Here is an 18101-nt window from a genome sequence, read left to right as displayed (position 1 = left end):
CTCTCCTTTTATTAATTTGAGATTCAGTCCCTGAGAAGACTGTCACAAGTGGAAGAGGGGAAGACGTCTGCACAGCCAGTGTACTGGGGGTCTGAGAGGCTCACACTGAACACTCTCCCAGCGTTGTGAAGTGTGCATCCTAGACCCTCAGAGACCCTGGGTTCTTCCCGAAGCTGGGTCTCCAGCAGCCCACACCGCAGACACTTCCTGTGAATGTGCTAATAGGGCTTATGAGGATGCTCTATAACCACCCATCTGTCACTTTTTAACAGACCTGATTGGCAAGCACTTGTAACAACTGACATCTGTTCTCCCTTATTGATATGCAGATTTATGGTAATTGCTATGAACAATAAGACACAAAATTACCTAAGGTGAACATTAAATTAAATTTTCATGCCCTTCTCCTTATAAATAATTTTTTTTAAATCTTAAATTTCAAGTAGGCATATTGCACATCTGTTTTGTACATAATTTCTTCGTTTTTGAAAAGGTTTTTTTTGCTCCAAGTAATAAGGAATGGAAGTTGAATCCCTGTATTCCCAACTTTTTGTGTGTGTGTGTCATCTTGAGAAGGGCATGCTATTAGATTTCCTGAAAACAATTTAAATGTTTTGTTTGTTTTGTCACCCAGATTATTGCCCCTAGTTTTGTTGTGGACTAGGTGGGGTCTAAAAAAATCCCTATTCCAGGCTCTTGCCTCTTACCTAGAGAAATATTCTAAGTACATGCAGAAATATGACTTAAAAGTGATAAATTTATTTAAAAAGATAAATCACAAACACATTGGCCATGTTCAGGAATAGAGTGGTCAGGGAAGTGAAAGAGAGAGAGAGAAAATTTCTGCCTCTTGTGAGCCCGGGTTTCCTATGAGCCTGGAAGGGGGATGGTTACATGGTACCACGCTCAGGTCAGGGGAGATACTTCTTGGGGAAGGGGTCATTTGATAGACAGGTGGGCAGGTAGGATTACATGGGGGAGGTGTGGCTTCCAGCTGGTGGCCCTAATCTAGCCACCTGCCTTATCCCCTGTCAGTTTGAGGGGTGCCCTTCTTACCAGAGTGATGTAGAGTTAAATGTCATCGATTGTTTTTTCTTCAGAAAAGAACCCTTTGCCAAGCCAGAACCAGCTTCCCACTCAGTGGTGGGTGATTTGTGCCTCTCCCCCGATGCTCTCTCAGAATTATTGTGCAGGAGTAACTGAGAAAGTGTGACAGGAGTAGGAAATGAGGAGGCCCCTGGGAGAGAGGCTGAGAAACAGGAAAAGCTTGGGCAGCACTCAGCCCAAAGGAAGAAAGAAACAGAAGCAGGCCTTCTGGAAGAGTGAAAGCAGGAACCCAGCCCTAGGCTGCCTTTGGAGCCACAACTGTTGGCTCCACCCTGGAGAAGAATAACTCAGAGTTAAATAGAGGAGTAAACTTTTTTTTTTTTTAAGATTTATTTATTTATGTGAGAGGCAGAGTTACAGACACAGGAAGACAGAAAGGTCTTCCATCCGCTGGTTCACTCTCCAAGTGGCTGTAACAGCCACAGCTGGGCCAGGCCAAAGCCAGGAGCCAGGAGCTTCTCCCGGGTCTCCCATGTGGGTACATGGGCCCAGGAACTTGGGCCATCTTCTGCTGTTTTCCGAGGCCATAGCAGAAAACTGGATCGGAAGAGGAGCAGCCGGGACATGAACAGGTGCCCATATGGGACGCTAGTGCCGCAGGCAGAGGCTTAGCTACTATGCCACGCTGCTGGCCTGGAGGAGTGGACTTTCATCCCTGTCCAGGAGCAGGCTTGCTGGGGTCTGAAAGTGGTGCTGTGTGCTGGAAAGTGTGGTGTGGTTAAGGAAGTGGAGAGTGACACAGAATGTGAGCTTGTCCTCACCCAGCTGCCCTAGCCAACTTCCTTTAGTGTGGCCCGCACCTTTAATGAAACAGCTTGTCCCTCCAATAGGAGTGGATGGGCAGTGACAGGCCCCCATCAGTGTAGGCACCTTTGTTGCAGGAAGAGCCAAAAACATCCATTGCAGTCACTGGGGTTATATGTTATTGCCAGTGAAGGGTCCAGAAGCATTGTGCCTAAACATCTGTGTGTCCCGGGATGACAAGGGGGATGTGACAGAGGGCGTGAGACAGCAGCATTGGGAATGCCGGCAGCTGGTGCAAGAGTGTTCTGGGGAGAACCAGACTGGAGAGTAGGCTTCAGCCTGTGCCTCCGTGGAGAGCACCCTGGGAAGGAGGAGAAGGCACTTGGTTGCCCTGCAGCCTTGGTGCCAGCTGCAGTGAGACCCAGTCAGGAGGAGCAGTCCCGTTGGGTCCACGTTCTGTTCCCTGAGTTTCCTGTCTCCAGCCTCTGTGTGTGTTACGTGCTTGTTCTGAATGGGAAAGAACCATTTCCTGTCCTCCTCTTTGGTGTGTCCCCACTCCTCAGCTCCTCATGTTGCACGGTCACTGCCCCAGCCCAGGTCCCTCTTTCAGTGGTTTCCTACTAGAACTTGGATCACTTTCGGCTTCTCTAGAGGAGCTGGGGCTTTTTCGGTTTTTTAGGATCTCTCACCAGAAGCGTTCTGTGAACACATCACGTGCACTTTCTCATAAAATGTCAAGGTGCGCTCAGATCCCCCTGAATCCTGACAGTGGCCTCCAGCTCAGAATCCTGAGTCAAGGTCACGACTGGCACGTGGCGGGAGCACCACGTGCAACAGGCTCAGTGTGGGGAAGAGGCCTTGGGTTCGTTCGTTCGTTCGTTTAGGGTGCAGAAACCAGAGATCTGTAATACCTGGGACTTTCCTCGTAGAAGCCAAAGGAATCACACGAAGAAATCAAAGAATGGATGAAGCAATTTAGAGAACAAGATGTAAAACCAAGTTACAAAGTGGTTTCTGGTAAACTCGGTGCTTAGCTACTACTAAGGAAGACGAGACCACAGTCCCTGCCTCCGGGGGGCAGGCACCCTCAGCTGAGCAAAGCATGATTGAAACAACGCCACCTCTCAGGCCCAGCGTTTCCACTCCGTGGGACCTCCATTTGGTCATGGCTGTTCCCACAGTGCCGCAGGGTTTTCACGGGCCACGGTAGGGGAGTGGGGGTTGCTGGCGCACATTCGTCTCTATGTCCCAGCCCCATTTCTTCTTGGAACCGTGTGCCATGTCACCCCTTCTTTCTTGGTCCCTCCTGCTCCCTGGCTCTCCCTCCTAAACTTCTCTGAGGTGCCAGGTTTATTGAAGTAAATGTAGACCAACTCATAAGGAGGACAAAATAGGATGAGGACACTGAAACTCCAGACGGGCACTGAGGGGTCAGAAGGGACACTCGTGGGGAGGCCAGGCCGGCAGGGAGCGGATGGGCATACAGGGAAGAAAGCAGAAGTCCCACAGTCAGCTGGACTGTTCCTTCAGGGGAGTGGTCTTAATGAATAGGTCATGGGTGTTTTGGGTTTCCTGTGTCTCTAACACATACAGTGATAGTGCCTGGACCACATGGGCTGGTTAGGAATGTCAAAGGAGAGACCACATGTGAAGCACTGGGTGTGCCCGACACATGCTTCATTCTTTTTTTTTTATGATTTATTTATTTATTTGAAAGTCAGTTACACAGTATAAGAAGGAGAGGCAGAGAGAGAGAGAAGTTTTCCATCCACCGGTTCACTCCTCAGTTGGCCACAACGGCCAGAGCTGCACTGATCCAAAGCCAGAAGCAGGAGCTTCCTCAGGGTCTCCCACGTGGGTGCAGGGACCCAAGGACTTGGGCCATCTTCTACTGCTTTCCCAGGCCATAGGAGAGAACTGGATGGGAAGTGGAGCAGCCAGGTCTCAAACCGGTGCCCATAATGGATGCCAGCACTTCAGGCCAGGGCATTAACCTGCTGTGCCACAGCACCAGCCCCTGCTTCATTCTTACCACCATTATCAGTCTTTGTGGTGATATTGAAGTTATTAGTCTAACTAAATACTCTTTGTGCTGAGTTCTTCACCAGGTGGTCTTTTTGAGCTTTACCTATATTGACGCATTTAATTTCTTAACCCAGGGAGAGGTTGATTTTATTTAATCCCTCTTCACAAAAAGACAACCCCTGGGCCCAAGCAGTTGTCTTGAGACATTGTAGATTGGTTGTAGATACCTGCTACCAGCAGAGCTGGGATTGAAGCCCAGGTCATCTGAGGGGTGGAGCAGGTGGGAGGGTCCCTACTGTCCCCGGTAGAGAATGCTGTGCGTTCCAAGTCAGCAGGAAGAGAGAGAAATGTGAGGGTCGAGGCTGTGAATGAGGACCCCAACCCAGAAAAACTGGCAGGTAGGCTGCCCTATCCCACCTCTGGCATACTGAGCGCTTGTGAGAACGGGGTCTGGGGAGCCAGGAGGGCCTGATGTGTCAACAGACAAGGACCCTGAAAGGGACAGAAGTGATGAGCAGTCATCCTCCACTCTTACACCTCCTTCAGCTGCTTGGCTGGCTGGTACTTTCCTCAGCTTCTCTCCCGTCCCATCACATAAAGAGCTTTGGAGAATTTGTTTCCGAATCTGGGACTGTTTTCAAAGACTGATGAACTGAACAGACTTCCGCCCAGTCACTGGATGGATTTCCCCGTAGTCACTGGTTCTCCCTGCTACAGTATCTGGCAACTTTCTTGGACACAGGGGCTGTCTTGTTTTCCACTTTGTCCTCAGTGTCTTATACAGGGTCTGGCTCTTTATGGCCACTCAGAATCCCCTGGTTGGATGAGTGGATGCATTGGACCAACGGACAGACAGATGCACAGGTAGGCCAGTGCAGGTCTTCCTGCTTAGCTCTTTCTATTTGGCTGTTCTCTTCCTTCTTCCCCAAAGCCCTCAGATGCTGGAGGTCACAACGGCCTCTCCTTTCCAGAGTTCATCTTCACTTTCTTGACCTGTACCTTTTCTTTTCCTTGCCCTGTGGCTGTTGAACGGTGTTAGCCAGCCCTCAGTGTGGTGCCCCAGAGCCTCATTTTTTCTGCCTGGCTTTTTTAGGGGGTGGCAGGAAAAGACTAAACAGGATGTTCAGAGAGGCTCTTCAGTCGCCATATGTGTGTAGGAGAAACACAGGGAGAGGGGGCGCTCAAGCCCTCGGCCCTGGATTCTCAGGGGAGGGGTGGTGGAAGGAGAACCTGACTGCTGTCAGCTTGGCTCCTATGAGTGTCAGTGAGTGAGATAAGGAAAAAACATTTTCCCAATGAGGGTTTTTACAATGGATTAGTTAGTAATTAAGGGAAAAGAATACTTGATGATCTCTATAAACACCAGTGAACTAACAAAGAATGGAGAAAACAAAAAACTCATGTATGGCAATTTATGAAATTTTATGCTATTTGTTACCCTTTCCATTCACTCTGCATAGACTTGTCCATCACTGCTTCTATATGTTCAGCAGTATGTGTGTATTTATGTAAACCTGAACATGAATAAGGCAAAAGCTTTACCCTCAAGGGATTTAGTATTTAGTTACAAAGGTAAGAACTACATGCAAATAATCAAGTAGGATATGAGTCACAACGGTTAAAAACAGATAAAGGAGTTTTCAGATAAGACACAGAGAATGCACCTGTTAAATGAATATGGTGAGTGTTCTTAAGAGGGAGTCACTGAGCTATGGCAGAAGGCCGTGGCCCTGTGTTCAGGAGGATCTGCTGCCATCAGCTGCGAGGCCTTTGCCGGGGACCTGACATCTGTGACCCAGTGAGCAGGCTAAGCCAGGCCTCCACGCAGTATAGGCTTGAATTTCAATTCTGAACCCTCTTCTTGTATGCTCGCCCATTGCTGGTGATGTACTCTGGCCATCCGATTTACGTCATTAAACACTCAAGCAAGCATTAGTCACGAGAGGGACAAGATGCACCTCTACAAATGTGTGTCTCCATTGACAAGTCACTCCCAGCCTCGGTGCTCATCACACTCAAGTATGTAATGCGTTGACATTGCTTTGAAGAAGTAGAGCCCCTTGGCTGGGTCCAAGAGAGTCTCCACAAAGCCAGACAGCTCCCTTATTTCCTCTGTTTCCATTTTGCTAAAATAAGACTGAAAAATAAGACCAGAGCTTTTCAACAGCCACATTCTCATAAACGGGACACTGACCTTGATCAGACAGAATGAGAGAGCACTCTATTTCCAGTTGCCTTTGTTTGATAAAGCAGAAATTCACGAGATTCCACAAACAAGGGTTTGTGTCCTGCTTCCAAGCATCCCCATGAAATAAGTAGATTTTTTTTTTTTAAAAGGTGTTTAGCTTTCACCCTAAGCCAACAGGTCTGAGTGTCTCCTGGAAGCAGATGAAGTATGTTTTAAGCAAAATGAGAACCTGCTGTACAGCAGAGACATCAGAAATGCTTTTTTGAGTAGACCTATGTCCTGACTGAGGAGGCCAAGGCAGAAGAACAAGAGAAGTGCTCTCTGCAGCTCAGCAGCCCGGCACTGAGCAGGGATTGGGGGGACTTGCTCAGGGTTGTTGCTAGAACATTCTCTCACACCTTTATACATCTCACAAACACACACTCACACACTCACACACCACACACACACAGCCATCCCAGATACATGGAAGCATTTCTCAGGCCACTCCCTCAAAGTACTTTAAATTCACTCAATAGACATTTAATTTGGATTTGAGGTATGAGGAAAAGGTAAAATCAAGATGATTTCTTAAATCCAGTATCTTTCTATATAAATAAAATCCTTCTACTCATACGAAGAAAGAACCATTGTTTCCCAATTCACATTTGCATTTGACTTAACATGAAGTAAATGATAGGAAAAGTACTTGGGACGTGCAGAGAACCTTTGGAAGAGAAATAATATTAAAAGTACATGGCCAGCTGCGCGGTTCAATAGGCTAATCCTCTGCCTGCAGCACCGGTACCCCAGGTTCTAGTCCCGGTTGGGGTGCCAGATTCTGTCCCGGTGGCTCCTCTTTAAGTCCAGCTCTCTGCTGTGGCCCGGGAAGGCAGTGGAGGATGGCCCAAGTGCTTGGACCCTGCACCCGCGTGGGAGACCAGGAGAAGCACCTGGCTCCTGGCTTCGGATCGGCACAGTGCACCAGCCGTAGTGGCCATTTGTGGGGTGAACCAATGGAAGGAAGACCTTTGTCTCTGTCTCTTTCTCTCTAACTCTGCCTGTCAAAAAAAAAAAAAAAAAAAAAAAAGTACATGCATCAAAACCCAGAATCCCAAATCATTGCCTCAAATCTCAGCTGATTCCAGCCTTGTGTTCTTTCAAAGTTTCATTTATTCCTGCTACAATTGCCCTAATTTTTACTAGTCATAAATTCCTTCTAGTTCAAAGTAGTCACACTTTAAAATGCAAATGCAAATATTTTACAAAAAAAGCTATTAAGGCACCGCCATTTTTGTTACCAACTGTTATTTGAGTTCCTACTATGGACACATCTTAGAGCTCACATTTAAAATAAATGTGGAATTTCCAGGGCAGTAACAACAGCAGCTAACACTGACCGGGTGCTTACATTGTGCCAGGATAATTTGTATTCATCCTGTGTGCGATCTGCACTACACATACTGAGCAAAGTACAGGTACTGTTGTTGCTCACTAATCAGAAACCAGAGAGAGAGAGGAACTGGCCCAGAGTCACACAGCTGGAAAAGTGACTGAGCCAGGAGTGGAATCCATGTCAACTCAACTTCAGAGCACAAGTTTTTAACCCCCAAACTGACGTTTCTTCTGTGATACCTTAGATGCACAGCTTTCCAATTCAGGGATTGAGAATTTACCTGAAGCCCTTCCTCCAACTGTCCAAGGCCAGGTCTCACCCCTTCTTGATAGCTACATCATAAAAGTTGCCAGGCATGGTGGCCAGTCAACACGGAGAAATCTCTCGTTGTTATTAGTTATCTCTACAGCAACAAGAGGTGGTGTTTGGAAGAGAGTGCTAGGTTAGTATAGGCACCACCCCAAGGAGGTGATGGCTAAGGAGAAATACAAGGTAGAATTCAGATGCCCTGTCTCTAGGAACAGAAGATAAGCATTTAAGAAGGTGGCCTTCGTACTTTTCTCTGAAGGGAGGAGAGAACTTCCACTTTGCTTATGGCCGTATCCAAATACTGATGGAGTCAGTGGTCACAAAAGGCTTCCATAGCCTTGGCAGCTTATGGCAAGAGCCTCGGGTGAACACTGACGTCATGAATAAGAGTGTCAGTTGTTAAAGGAACAACAGAAGTCACTGTGCACTTGCTCCCCATGTAGGACCTCTGTCCTTAATGAGGTGTACTGTGAGTATCAACTGCAAAACTTGCTCTCAAACTGTACTTTATATGTTGTGTGTGTCTGTGGTGAGTGCAAACTGTTGAAATCCATACTTAGCATAAAGTTGGTCCTCTGTATATAAAGTTAAACTAAAAATGAACCTTAATGAAGAATGGGATGGGAGAAGGGAGTAGGAGCTGGGACAGGAGTCGGGGTGGGAGGGTGGGTATGGGGGAAAGAACCACTATTTTCCTAAAGTTGTGCCTATGAAAAATGCATTCATTAAATAAAAGCTTAAAAAAAAAAAAAAAAGGAAGGTGCCCTCAAGAAGTACAGAGGGCCCAGCTTCCTTCCAGACAAGTTCATTGCCCAAGTCACCAGTGCAGCTCCCATCCCATGACATCACAGACGTGGGTGCAGGGAGGGAGTCGTCTACGTCTCTTGCCCTCTGTCTAATAAGAGCATTCTCCTGTTGGGAGACTGGGCAAGTGAGGCTTCTTGTTGAAGCTGTGTTTCCCTTCCCTCTGCAGGCATGAATGCTTTACAGTTACAGAATCTGGCGACGCTGGCTGCTGCTGCAGCCGCAGCCCAGACCTCAGCCACCAGCACCAATGCAAACCCTCTCTCTACCACGAGCAGCGCCTTGGGAGCCCTCACGAGTCCCGGTAAGTGATGGGGGGATCGCTGCTCCCTTGCAGGTGATGCAGCAAGGTCAGTGCTTGGGCCTGTACACACCCAGGTGTGAAGCCTGGGCGAGAAGCGTCCAGGAAACTTGCACGGGCATCTATTGTATTGTTTTGTTAAAGGAGCAAAGTTGGAATGTATGTGGTGTTATTTTCCAAAAAAAGGTAGAAAAAGGTTTCCAGAGCGAATCCATCATGCTACTGATTTTCACCCATTTATTTTGTTTCAAAAAAGCAGGTCTACGTTGTCCATTCATTCCTCATTAAATCTCCATCACAACAAAGAACCTTTGCCTCTTAACCCTGCCTTTTGTGTCTAGTCCCCCTTTTTTAAGGAGCTTAATATTTCTGTCTTAAATCTCAAAAATCCCTAATTGTTAGTGTTGTATTTCACACCAGCTCCATCATTCACGTTGGATTTTTAAATCCATGGCATGGTGAGGAACATCCTTGTTAGTCATTTATGGTCAGATTCTGGAATGTGTGGCTTAGTCTTTTTTCCTCAGAAATTTTGTTGTCTTATTCAGAAGCAGATGCCATTTTTCTTCTCATACAAGTCAGATATAATGTGGTTGCTTAGATACTATGATTGGGGTTTTTTGTTTTCTTCTTTATTTTAATTTTTTTGGCATAAAAAAATTTAGGCAGAATGTTTCACTGGCTCTTCTTTCCTGAATTTTCTAGACCTTGATATATAATCTTACCTCCTCTCTGTTATATGCAGGGGTTGGCCTAGACAACTTATTTCTAACTTGGCAAAATTTTTCTAGCTTTAAAATTAAATTTAAATTTTAAATTTATATTCTAACTAACTTTGAAAGTCGCACGACCCTCCATCAGCTGTGCCCAAAAGAGTAACTAAGTAAGTGCTGACAAAACTTAAATGCAGCATTGAAATGAAACCTATGGCACACTACAGAGCAGCTTTCTTGAGGCTTTGACTTCAGCCTGCAGTGAGGCCTGCTCCTTGAGCCTGTGACTCTTGCAAAGACAGTTATTCTTGGTCTCTCTATGCACACTGTGTATCTGACATATTTCACCCTGAGCGTACTGTTAAGGGAAAAAACCTAACAGATGTTTAGGAGAAGCTGGTGGATTCGTCCTTAGTATGTTCAGATCTCATGGCAGCAACACATAGACACTCTAAAGTGTCTTCGGGGATGTGCCATTACTGCATGTGGGCCTTGTTTTATGTAATAAACAGTATTCCTGAAAAAAACATTTTTTTAAGAAATTAAGTTATAGCCTTAATGCAATCCATAAACTTGTTACTTAAATAAATCCTGTAATGACCCTTTTTGAGAAATGAACATTTTTCATTTTTTTAAGATTTATTTATATGAAAGGCAGAGTTAGAGAGAGAGGGAGAGACAGGTCTTCCATCCGCTCATCCACTCCACAAATGGCTGCAAAGGCCCTCTGGGCCAGGCCAAAGCCAGGAGCCAGGAGCTGCTCCCGGGTCTCCCACATGGGTGAAGGGGCCCAAGGACTTGGGCCATCTTCCACTGCTTTCCCAGGCACATTAGCAGGGAGCTGTATCAGAAGTAGAGCGGATGGGTCTTGAATCGGCATCTATATGGGACGCTGGCACCATAGGCAGTGGCTTTACCCACTATAGCACAATGCCAGCCCCAAGAGAAATGAACATTTTTTAAAGATTTACTTCCTTATAAAAGTTATTTTTCTTAAAAAACAAAGAATTCACCCCTCTAATTCATGTTTTATGAATCAGATTGAAAAGCAGTTTCTTAAATAATTTTTTTCCTCCCCTATGAGGACTATGAAAGGATCCCATTTAAATAGCAGAGTATTATGTGTGCATTTTATTGTATTTTTAGTCACAAGATGGTTTGTCAGGTTAAGAAGCCAATTGCAAAGGCTGGTCAGTCTAAAGAATAAATTATATCCGAAGTTCCTGTGTGGCTTTTGGCACTATGCCCGTGCTGAGGCCTCGGCAGTGACCAGATAGACAGGCCTGGCTCCTCTCCTAGTCTTTCAGTCCACTGGGAGAACTCGCACAGTAAGCAGATAAATGCATGATAAGTGTGTGAGAGATGAGTTCTGGGTGATGGCGAGTAAGGCGAGGAGAACTGAAGGAGGCAGCCCTTCTCTCAGAAGGTGACAACTGAGTGGAACTCTGAACTTAGCGAAGCCAGGTAGAGTCTTTGGGCAGAGGACAGAGCACACGTGAAGGCTGTGAGGCACGGGGGCTGGGCGTGAGAGCAGAGGGCGAGGAAGCCCTGGTGCAGAGCAGAGGAAGAGGAGAGATTGAGTTGGATCCATATCCATTCCATCCTGTACTGGGGGGAGCACGACTTGGAAGCTTCTTAAAACGCGGGACGCTCAGACACACTGTGTGCGTGGCCTGAGTGTCTGAAAGGAGTCTGAAATATATTTGGCCATTTTCAGTAATTTCCTGAAGTTGCCTTTGGAGAGGTGTTTCCATTCTTCCTGCTCTTACAGAAACACCAGCCCTTTGGTCAGTTCCGCTAGCTGAGGTACCCCGAAACGTGGTTTTCTCTTTTCTGTTGAGGAATGCTTTGCATAATGGCTAAACGTATTTCATTAGAATCCTGAAGTGTTGCAGCAGAAACAATTTAAATCTACATTTCAATTATTTTTCTTAAGAGTAACTTAAAAAATGTGCTGTTTAAGTAAAAGTAAATTATTTGTCTAATTTCTGTCAGGGGCTCTTTAGAAGTCACAGAAAATGTGGTTAGTAGAATTCATGACTCTCCACTCTGTCAGGAAAGCTCCCTATGAAATAAAAGAGGCGGAAAGCCAGTCCCAAGGCCAAAATCATTATTTATTTTTTAAATCACAGTAAACCAGGCTTACTGTTTGTACCGTGAGTATGTCTGGTCACATGAAATGCGTGGAGTTCTCATCACTCCACACAGGCTGCGGTTTCATCCTGTTTTTAAATATGTCTGTTAAGCTTCAGACAAATTCATCTAGAAAGGAAAGGGACAATTTAATCCCCCAAACTATTAATATTTTTAATAATTGTAAATTTATCATTTCAATTTTGCATACCCAGGAAAGGTCTCCCTACAGCATTATTATAAATGATTTTAAACAGTCCTGGCATTAAAACATGAAAGATTAAGCTTTAATTTTTTTGTTTAAAAAAATCCCCTTAGGCAATAAATAGGTTCCTTTGTCTCATGGCCTTGAAATAAAAATTAAAATAGTTTAAATTGCCCATGGTTAGAATAAGTGTTTCATGCAATTATCAGATGGTAGTGAATAAAATTAGAAATTAAATCATGAAAGAATAAAAACTAGGTGAGTGCATATTATGCCTTTTATGAGTTTCTCACAGGTCTTTTGAAGCCTAATTTAATCGTGTTTCTTGTCTTTTATTTTGATATGATAATTTTTCCTTTGTTTACTTTGGTCTTGTATTTAGTTAATTAATTCTTGGGTCATTTCTTCTTACCAATTCTGAACCGGTTTTTGAGGATTCTGTCTCTGTGTTTATAAAGAGGCAAACTGTCTATAAGGCATGCAACTAGGTAATAAAGATAATAATAACTGACTCAGCTCGTAGGCTTATTGCTTTCATCTGGTAAATTTGAGAACTTGGTAAGGTTGCTGCCATCATATATGAACATGTCTTTGGTGTTTTCTTCCTAAAACATACTCTTGCATTCATGGACCACACTGTTTCACAGACTTCCTCCTATTTTCTTATTTAAAGAAAAGGATGTTTTAGAAATCTCCAAATGCTACCCTAAGTGCAGACTCAGTCAAGTGAACTCTTAAGAATAGATCATTTCTTTTGGTATCGTAAGGTATTTTAAAATGCTAGGAAGGGTGGTCTTTGTGGTTGTTTTTTGTTTTGTTTTTTTTTGTTTTGTTTTTTGTTTTGTTTTTTCTCATTTCCACCATTGGCTTTTCAGAGTTTTCACTTTAAATTCCAGGCAGTATCTCCCCCTAACTTCAAGGTGTTCTGTGCCTCCTTGAAGGCTGTCACAGACACAAAGTTCCAAGCAATGGAGCTGTTTGAGGTTAACGGAGACTGAAGGTGTTTTAACATGATTTAAACCTGTCCTGCCCTCCTCACGTGATGACGACCGTGAGTAGCTGCTGTCTGAATGAGCAACAGAAAACAAGAATTGACCCTCAAAGTTAGGCTTGCAGTGAACAGGAGGCTCTGTCATCACTGTAAATGTATCTGCACGTATATCGTAAGAAAACGAGATAAGAGATGTGATGCATAGGCTTGTTGAACCCATGTTTCTGAACCTCATAGTTTGTGTGTGGAAAGTGCCTAAATGAGGTAGACTACACTGTTCTCCAAGCAGTAAAATGCACAGGGCAGTAACACAAACTTGGGTGGGAGGGGACCAGGAGAGAGGGATAGACAGACAACGTCAGAACGTCTAATACTAGACCTCTCCCCAGACTACTCTTCCATGGCCTCCCCGCCCTAGTCAGTATGTCTTCTCAGCCCCTGGTCTTCACGGCCAGCCCCAGGTCACTGCCGCCTTGACCGTCTCCACACTTACTCTCTGCTCCCTGGGGAGCATCTGTTTCCTTCTTACTGATGCTGGCCTGGATGAGGCCTTCATTTGCACTCCCTGTTCATAATGGAAGAGCCTCCATCTCAGCTGGCACCCGCTGTCCATTTTGCTCACTGTAAAGCAAAGCAGCACTTTGCTTCGGTGTGTCTCGGCGGCGTGGACCACAGTGAAACAGACCATCTCTGTGGCATTATATAACTCGGTCCTTTCACACCAAAACCTTAAGTAGCCTCTCCACCCCTAAGTGGCCCACGTGCCCACCAAATCAAGTCATTGTTTATCCCCTAAACACACCATCAGCCTTTCTTCCTTTCTTCGCCTCACTGTCCTATCCACAATGCCTTCTTCCCCACCTTCTTCCATGAATACCATAATGCATTGCAGTGCCTATTCTTGGAAAATTAGCATTTTAACGAACATGATAAAAAGTAGTTTATACTATTTCTGTAAGTCAAACTGCATTAAAACAAATATTTTGTAGGAATAAGACGTGTTCTCAGTTCCCTACTAATCTTTTAAGAATGAATTCAGGCCGGCCCCGCAGCTCACTTGGCTAATCCTCCGCCTGCGGCACTGTAGCACCCTGGATTCTAGTCCCGGTTGGGGCTCTGGTTCTGTCCCGGTTGCCCCTCTTCCAGTCCAGGTCTCTGCTGTGGCCCGGGAAGGCAGTAGAGGATGGCCCAAGTGCTTGGGCCCTGCACCCCCATGATAGACCAGGAGAAGTACCTGGATCACCCGTCACGTCACATGTCACGCCGACCCCCTCAATTTTCCTGGTGGCCCTACACTGGTTAGATAGTACAGGAGCCCGTGTGACTTCTCGGAGTATTTCTGCTTACACTGTACTTAAAAATACAGGCATTCTATTAATTTTTTTCATTACACAAAAAGCAAGTCATTCACGTGACGATTACCTGGGGCTCTCACCCTACCATTTCGCCTCTTAGGCCCATCTTTTGGCACCCTCATTATCAGTGAGGAGAAGTAAATAGTTCTCTCATGTATTGACCCTCTGACTGAAGTGAAGCGAGTTGGCAAAATGAGCTGTCTGTGGGTTCAAGTCAATCAACATCTTTATACTCTTTTGACTATAAAAGAGAATTGGCATCTCATCCATTACTCATTTCCTGCAAGCTTCAACATTTTGTACTTTTCTGAAAGTTTTCATGTCTGCTTTTGCTTTTGACATTATGGTGGCCCAATTTATTTTCATTAATATGAATGTGGCCACCACATAAAATATTCTAGAAGTGTCACTGTAGTGATACTATAATTTTTTCATTCATTTAAAAAATATTTATTGAGCATCTACTTTGAACTTGGGACCAATCTAGATACTTCAGGACACATCAATAAAATCTCTGCCCTTATATACTTTATAATTCATATTTTAAAAAGTATAATTTTACTAAATTCTCACCACAGTAAAATAATTTTGAATAGCCTTTAAGTATAAACTGTAACTTTTCTAGCCTTAAACAATCTATTCATAATCAATGTTTTGTATAGGTTAGGTTAAATTTTGTCAATCAGATCGAAGTGGGCAGAGGAAGGAACTCTTTCTGGTATTTCTACTTCTTCTTTAGGCCATATCGCTTTCCCCTACATTTAATGCAACAAGAACTCTTAGTAGCAGCTGCCCTGAGGAAGTAGATTTAGCAGTTGGCAGAAAAGGAAATGAAAGGGTTTGCCCTAGAGAGAAGTGTACCTGGCATTACTGCCCTGTGGCTTCTCTACAGAAGCATTACACAATATAAAACTCACATTTACGGAAGACAAGGCGCTGGGAATGACACGTCCTTCTAATAAATGGTTCTTTATTTGGCACTGGTCATCCTGCTTCTAAGGGGTGGGGGTGGGGAGGCATGCATATATCTCTCAAGCAGAGGAGTTTTAAAGGCCCCTTCGTGTGCCGGGAGTTTCCATCAGAATAGTGAGAACCACAGCTAATTCTGTAATTCCTCCCAGTGTCCTCATCTGCCAGAGGGTCTTTGGCTCCTGCCGTCAGAACAGCTCTTGCACAGTGGATGGGCAGCCGCAGTTTAGGCGATGCCCTGACCCAGAGCAGACTGGAGCCTCTTAATAGTCCTGAACTAATTTCAAGCTTAATAAAGCTGTGTGGCTGAGGGGGTAGAGATATCTGTGGCTCCAGCAAGGCCCACACTTGGACTTATGCAAGCAGGTTCCACCTGTGCCCTGAGCTCTGCTTGTCAGATCCCGTCTTGCCCCGGGGTGGGTAGGCCCTGTCACGAGTTCATGGTTCATTCTTTGTTTTGCATGGGCTTTTTAACATTTATACTCATTCACTCTGCTTCTCTGTTTTTTGTTTTTAGTAGCTCTGGACTCTGTGCTGTGGTGTTAGGGATTCATTTGTAAATGCTGCTTTGCCTAGTCTCCTGTATTGCGTAGCAGATCCACATCAGATCCCATGTGAAGTCTTTACAAGCTCAGAGCTCTGATTTCTCTCCAACACCAACCACTTACTAGGATTTTTATTCTCACTAGGTTATTGACGTTGCTGTGTAGAGTAACCATGTAATCCCTGATAGCTAGCATTGATGAGGAGCGTGTATTAACTGCCATGTTTTACATTAGATGAGAAGATCAACAGAACTTCATACTAGCCACAACTTTCCAGAAATTTTATAATCTGAGGTCCATTTCTTAAAACTTGAGGAAGACACAGCATAGGTATTTGTAGTTCACATGTAGTTTAATCCCATGATCTGCTGTAAACAAGATTTAGTAGCCACATCCAAAACAAAAGCAAACAAAAACAGGAGCAGGTGTCAGAGATGGGAGACTCTGTCCTGAGGAAACAGGGCACCATGTAGTATGAAAGTTGACATTTAGCCAAAATGTTAACATTAGGTAAGACTTCTAAAGGTAAAATGGAAGGATAGATCAGATGTATGAAAATGCAAAGAAAGGATTTAATTAGTAAATGAAAATTCATCCCATTTTTTACAAGCATGAGATGTGTTGGAACAGTCACCATGGAGGGCCCTGAAAGCTATGGCTAAGGAACTGGGACTTTTTCTTATAGGCTGGAAAGAGCCCTGTATGGACTTTATGCCCAAAAATGTCAGCGGTTGGACTTCAGCACTGATTTGATGTGAGGGAGAACAAAAGGGAAGGAGTTAAAGATGACCTCACTGTGCTCAGTTTAGGTAGCCAGTGGAGTAGTGTTTTCTTCCCTTTTGTTAGTTGGTTCTTTGTTTCCTTTTTATTTTATTTTTTTTTTAAGACGTACTTATTTAAGAGGCAGAGTAACAGATGGAGAGAGACAAAGAGAAAAGAGAGAGACAAAGAGGAATGTTTTCCATCCGCTCATTCATCTCCAAAAGGCCACAAAGGCCAGAGCTGGGCTAATCTGAAGCCAGGAGCTTCTTCCGGGTCCCCACGCAGGTACAGGGGCTCAGCGACTTGGGCCATCTTCCACTGCTTTCCCAGGCCATAGCAGAGAGCTGGATTGGAAGTGGAGCAGCCAGGACTGGAACTGGCACCCATGGAGGATGTCAGCACTGCAGGCGGATGTTTAACCTACTACACCACAGCACCAGCCCCTGGAGTAGCATTCTCATTAGTAGAGAGGGTATTAACAAGAAGCATTTGTAGTATGAGATGACTAGCCCATGTTGAGCTGAAGCCACTCACTGAAGTATGTCCAGTAGTGTTTGGGTAGCTGACCTTCAGGTTTACCAGAGACTGTAACTAGAAGAATGGGTTGGGGCTCAGCTGCAGAGGCGAGGCAGCTAACTCACTAGAGGCTGGGTGAAGTCATGATGCTGCAACCAGCCATTGGCCAGCCCTGTGGCTTACTAGGCTAATCCTCCGCCTGTGGTGCTGGCACACCGGGTTCTAGTCCCGGTCAGGGCGCCGGATTCTGTCCCGGTTGCCCCTCTTCCAGGCCAGCTCTCTGCTGTGGCCCGGGAGTGCAGTGGAGGATGGCCCAAGTGCTTGGGCCCTGCACCCCATGGGAGACCAGGAGAAGCACCTGGCTCCTGCCTTTGGATCAGCGTAGTGAGCCAGCTGCAGCGGCAATTGGGGGTGAAACAACGGTAAAAGAAGACCTTTCTCTCTGTTTCTCTCTCTTTCACTGTCCACTCTGCCTGTCAAGAAAAAAAAAAAAAAGAAAGAAAGAAAGAAACCAGCCACAAAGCAGAGAACTTTGTCTGATGCTTTTATTTTGAGGAAGAACAGCAGGGGGACCAAGAGGTGGGAAAGGAACTGTATGAGTAGCACAGTGTCAGGGAAGAGAAGCAGGAAGCGAATGGAGGTGAGGGCAGAAGAGGGCTGAAGTTTGCACATGGGTGGTCCTTCCCCTGGGAGTGGTCACCTCACTAAAGTATGGCAGTAGGTCTGAAGGCAGGAACAGAGAAGGGGTGGGAGTCTGGAGGCAAGGATTACAGGCATTCTCATGCACTTTGGTGAGTTTTTAAGAAGTGTTGAAAATAGCAGGGTAACAAGGAGGAGCATATTTGGTTTGTTTTTATTAATGTGGATAAAACATAAATCAGAACAGAGAAATAAGAAAGAGGCTAATGAGAGGTGAAAATTGAGAGACTGCAGTGAGAAAGCAGGTTTAGAGGGCCTGTCCCCTGGTGAGGGAAGCCGTGTCTGGGGGAGGTTAGGGGGTGGGAGCCCCAAGAGCAGCTTCATGGCACTGCCTCTCCATCGTTCCCTGGCACCCAGTAC

General features: G+C 45.2%; 1 protein-coding gene across 50 annotated transcripts in view; it reads left to right on the top strand.

Moving 5' to 3' along the window:
* The window catches only part of CELF2 (CUGBP Elav-like family member 2), a 939267-nt gene that overhangs the window by 873967 nt on the left and 47199 nt on the right, over positions 1 to 18101 (top strand). For all 50 annotated transcript variants that reach the window (XM_051820872.3, XM_051820873.3, XM_070055754.2 and 47 more), the window contains one exon: positions 8722 to 8856. In XM_051820872.3, coding sequence (XP_051676832.1) covers positions 8722 to 8856 — 135 coding nt within the window. The remainder of the gene's footprint in view (positions 1 to 8721; positions 8857 to 18101) is intronic.

The sequence above is a fragment of the Oryctolagus cuniculus genome, chromosome 13, assembly GCF_051225735.1.
Source record: "Oryctolagus cuniculus isolate XC-2025 breed Fujian yellow rabbit chromosome 13, ASM5122573v1, whole genome shotgun sequence".
NCBI classification, from domain to species: domain Eukaryota; kingdom Metazoa; phylum Chordata; class Mammalia; order Lagomorpha; family Leporidae; genus Oryctolagus; species Oryctolagus cuniculus.
This window is presented reverse-complemented; position numbering and strand designations above follow the sequence as displayed.